This window comes from Montipora foliosa, chromosome 12 (assembly GCF_036669935.1).
Source record: "Montipora foliosa isolate CH-2021 chromosome 12, ASM3666993v2, whole genome shotgun sequence".
NCBI classification, from domain to species: Eukaryota; Metazoa; Cnidaria; class Anthozoa; order Scleractinia; family Acroporidae; genus Montipora; species Montipora foliosa.
In genome coordinates, this window is record NC_090880.1 from 18,812,316 (window position 1) to 18,817,315 (window position 5,000).

The window sequence follows — 5,000 nt, forward strand, 5'->3', positions numbered from 1 at the left end:
GGCAAGACACTTTACTCTCACGGACCGGCGTAATGCTGGGGGTAACCCTGCGATGGACTAGCATCCCATCCAGGGGGGAGTGTAAATACTCCTGGTCGCTTCATGCTACGGAAACCGGAGATGAGCGCCGGCCTGATGGGCCTTCTGGCTCGTAAGCAGTGACTTTATTTCTAGCCTAGGAAACATTGAAAACGCTGTTTACCGTTTGGAAATATCTGCATTGGGTTCTGGAGATATTTAAGTTTGAAAAATGTGTAAAATATGCAAATGAGCTTACTGATGACATCAACCCAATACAAAATCAAGTATAAAAATAGAGCTACATGTATCTCGGTCAATTTGCCGCAGAGACCATTGTAACATGGCAGGCTAATAGTTATACAGGCAACACACCTTTGGCTGTAAAGAAATTGGCAACTCTCTCTTTTCCAGCCTGATTCAATATTTTTGGTGATCATAAGCTAGAAAAACATTTAGCAAGGCAACAAACTTGACCTAATGTATGTGCTTGCATGATCATGTAGATGAAGCACTATTGGCAAATATCGAAATAGACTGCCAAAGGTGGCCAGCAAAGTCTTTAATATCAGGGAGGTCTGGAACCCAGTATGTTGCCATGGTAACTAGGATCTTACTGCCAAGAATCAAGCATTTCTGATACAAATTGGCTAGGATATCTTTTCCCATCGTATTTGATCATAATTCGGTTGAATTTATGAGGTCATCACTTGGCTAGTTTGCATATTGTGAAAACTTGAATATCTCTGGAACAAAAAGAGATATTTGGAAATAGTAAACAGCATTCTTCTCGTACAGACTACATGTTTATGTCTTTAAATGGCTTAGATAGGAAAGAAGCGAATTTTGTCATAGTAGCACTTTAATGAACATTATACATTGTCTTGTAGGTTTGAGAAGCCTCTAACAAAAGAGTGGGATTACCCAGGTATGCACAAATGGATTCCCTGCATATAATAATTTGGAAATATAGGATAGCAACCATTTTGACATTTCAGCCTTAACCTGCAAGACATTTGCCTGTGGGGTTTTTGCACTTTTTGGTAATGGTAATGACTATTTCACTCTTTTTAAATTAAATTTTGGTGATTAAAATGAATTCACTTTAACTGTTAGCAATTGTTGCTAATACTTATTATTGCTTAGTGCTAGAGGTAGTATTTGTGGAAAGAGCTAGAGAGAGAGAATACAGGGACCTGAGTACAAGTCATTGCAGTTAAAATAATTAATATGAAGCAACTTGAGGCAGCTGCAAAGAAGCCTGAAAAAAATCCAGCCTTGAACAGGATTTGAACCTGTTATTAGCGATTGTGCTTGTAACAGTCGTTCTACCATCTGAGCTTTCGAGCCATCTGGGAGGTGGCTGGCTGGCATTTTTAACTCTCAGGTTATTTCAGGTAGCCACTAGCACACCTATCGTTCACTGTAACATTGTAATTTTTTTTGTCTTTTCCTTTTTCTTTAGTATGAGGTGAAATATAGTGTGGTTGTTGGTTACTTGTAAGGGCGTGTTCCTCCCAAATGGCTTATTATATAGCTCAGATGGTAGAACAAATGCGGCGCAACAGTGCGGTCATGAGCTGGAGTCCTGTTCATGCCTGGATTTTTTCTGGTTTCTTAAATGCGGCTGCTCGTGATGCTTCCTATAAACTGTGATGATCACTTTCCATAACCATGATCTACATTTTCATTCACCTAATTAGTACCATAGATCTCTTCCTTGGCTAGTTATGAGAATTAAGTATTACATCAAGATAATACCCTTGGCTGATAATCATTTTCATTCTCAATACTCATCTGTTTGACGTATTGAAACTGTGAGGTGAATTTACATACTGATCGAGTTGCTTCACTTTCACCGAGACTTACAAACTCCTCAGTTCAATTTTGTTAACATCACAGGAGCAGAGCTGGCACAGTGGTGAGAGCACTCACCTTCCACCAGTGTGGCCCGGGATAGATTCCCGGATTCGACGCCATATGTGGATTGAGTTTGTTGGTTCTCTACTCTGCTCGTAGAGGTTTTTCCTCAGGTACTCCAGTTTTCCCCTCTCTTCAAAAACCAACAATGCATTTGATTTGATTTATTCTGATTTCAATTGATTTGTAATCTCCCCTATTAGTAGCACAATCCCGTACTTGGCTCAATAACCTTGAGATTATTATAATTATTATAGCAGAGGATTCAACTGAATTCTACATTTCTAATCAAGCGACACAGGGAGAAAACCGTAAGCTTTGAGCCGTGGAGTAAAAAAGAAAAAAATAAACTTAAGTTCAAATGCAAAATGCAAAATCTATATAATATCTACCAGTATAATATACATTAAATAATCCTAAAACGCTACATTGTGTGTTCGGTCCTCTTTCTATCTAAAACTCAGACTGCAACCTTGAAAGTCCGGGCAATATTCAACGTGCTCGAGAGCGCTGCCCTCTGCATCTTTCGCACTATGTCTGTGCTACTTCTTCCCACGAGCTCGCTCATTGTGACCTTCAGCTCCCATGACCACCCCCCGAGGGCATCCATTATGATATTATAATGCTTCGCCTTGTAGCCTGGGAACTGCTGCCTGAGTTCCCAGCAAAGGGGTCCGTACTTAAGGGTCTTCTCCTCATTCTTTCTTTTTCGATTGTTAACTCATGGGCAACTCATTTCCAGAGTCACAACTCTCTTGCACTTATGATTTACAATACATGCATCCACCCTATTGCATCTGACCTGTTGTTGATCGGTGTATATAGGGACACCCCAATAAGCTTTAACATTCTCTGAATCATACACAGGCTTGGGCTTGTCGGGTGAGTACCAGGGTGGTATCTCGTCCATCTTACAACAGCTCGTAAAACAATACCTTCAGTGCTGCGTGGTGTGTAGAGTCTGAGAGATACTTGCTCTGGGCCAATGCACTACATCCTGACAAGATATGAGCCAAGCTCTCTGAGGCCTTGCTGCATAATCTGCACCTCACCCCACCTTTCACGCTTGTGTGGGTCAGATTCTGACTCATGTATACTCGCGTTGGTAAGAGCTGCTTGTATAGCTCAATGAGTCCAGGGATTGTGTGTGATGGGAAGTTCAGAAACATCCTCCAGCCTGGTGGTTACTAGACACCCTTGCCATCGTTGGTTTCTGATCTCATCCTCTAACTTCTTAATTTGGCTCTTCCACACCTCCGTCGAAGCCACTGAAGCCCCATATCCTCCATAGACGACTTGACCATCTTCCAACTATGATCTACAGAATCGTACGCTTTTTTTACATCAATCCAGGCCACACTCAAATTCCACCCCCTCCTGTGACAGTCCAGCGCAACTGTTCTATCGATCAACAAGTTGTCTGTTGTTCCACTGCATCCTGCACATGCACCCCTCTGTACACCCTCCATGAGATCATTCTCCTCCAAAATGCTAGTTTGTTGTTACAAGCAAACACAAGGTGAACCACTTATAAAGCATGTTAATATAGACAAGTGATGGGTCGTTGGTTGTCGCTGGTAAACTCTCCAGGCTTTGGGATTAACGTTGTCTTCCCTTCACAAAACCATGCTGGTTACTTTTCCTCATACTCGGAGATCACTCGGAATGACGAAATAACACCCTCATGCAATGCTTGGGCACGTTTCCACCAAAAATTGGCAATACGATCCAGTCCAGGTGCGCTCCAGTTCTTTTTCTGCGCCAAAACTTTTACAACCTCACTTGCAACTAGGCCCCAGGCCTCCTCCACCGAAGGAGGGACGCGATCGTCAAGTCATGCAGCCATTCTGAGCTTCCGTTTCCAGTTTCCGTTTTCCCAGGGTCCACATATTTTGGACGCTCTCTCTCTTTGTCGTTAGCCAACACTCTTCTCATGCCTGCTTACAGCGGGGTAGTATCATCTTTAAATTGATGATTAATCCGCCCTCTAGCTTTTTGCCTCGTACAAAGCCCTTCTTATAATGACGACAAGAGGGGACTTTTGTGGAAATGTCTCGTGCAAAAAAGTCTTGTCTCCTGTCACAAGAAGTCTGCTCCTGGGTTCAAAAAAGCAAAAGATCGTTTGACTACTGGAACTCACAAACTGAAGCCTCTTCTAATTGGGAAATCTGCGAAGCCTAGATGCCTTAAAAATGTAACCATATATGTGCTCTCTGTGATAATTATGCAAGGCACAAAGAAATTCCCGGATGAGTTCAGAGTTTTTTACTGAGTGGTTTTCGAAAGAATTCGTAGCAGCAGTAAAATGCCACCAACGTTCTCAAAACATCAATTCCCCAAAAGCTCTTCTGTTAACAGACAATTGCTCAGCACATCCCGAAGAACTAATGGTTCTGTTACGTGCATGTTTCTTCCCCCGAACACCACCCTACTAACTCAGCCAATGGATCAAGGAGTCTTAGAAGAAATGAAGAATCGGTACAAAAGGAAGCTTCTCCAGAAAGGATGTCTTGATGCTCTGCACTGTGAAGGACACTCTGTACATGCTTTGCGATGCTTGGAATGAAGCCAGCCCTGAATTCATCTGCCAATCTAACAAGAAACTTAAACTCCACCCTGATAACAGTCAGCCAAATTCAGAACCAGATGAACATCATCCTGCCGAGTCAATGGTTGAAATGTTTCAACAAGTCCAGTTGCCTGAAAATGAAGTTTCCCTAAATGCTCACGACCTGGGAGACTGGCTCAATGCAGACAATCCTTATCATGCAGAGAAGAAGTTTGGAGGATGTAAACTCTGTTAAATGCCAGATGATTTCACTCGTCAGTTTAGGAGTCAAGGGGTTAATCACTTACAGTCAAAAACTATGTCCTCTCCATTAACCCATATTGACTCCTACAGTGTCTAAGGAGTAAATGGGTTATAAGTATGTTCCTCTACAAGTCATGATAGCCTGTGTACAGCCACCTCCTCCCTGGGAGGTGGGAAAGGAGCCCCTTCCCTGTTTTTTTTTTCTTTCTCAGGGGAAGGGGGGAGGGGGCTGTACACAGGCCACTTAAAT

The 5,000-nt window shown here is 42.5% G+C and overlaps 1 protein-coding gene across 1 annotated transcript in view; it reads left to right on the forward strand.

The window, feature by feature from the left end:
• Positions 1 to 5,000, forward strand: part of LOC137980123 (sterol carrier protein 2-like) — a 44,482-nt gene that overhangs the window by 4,271 nt on the left and 35,211 nt on the right. The window contains exon 2 of the mRNA XM_068827484.1: positions 909 to 946. Coding sequence (XP_068683585.1) covers positions 909 to 946 — 38 coding nt within the window. The remainder of the gene's footprint in view (positions 1 to 908; positions 947 to 5,000) is intronic.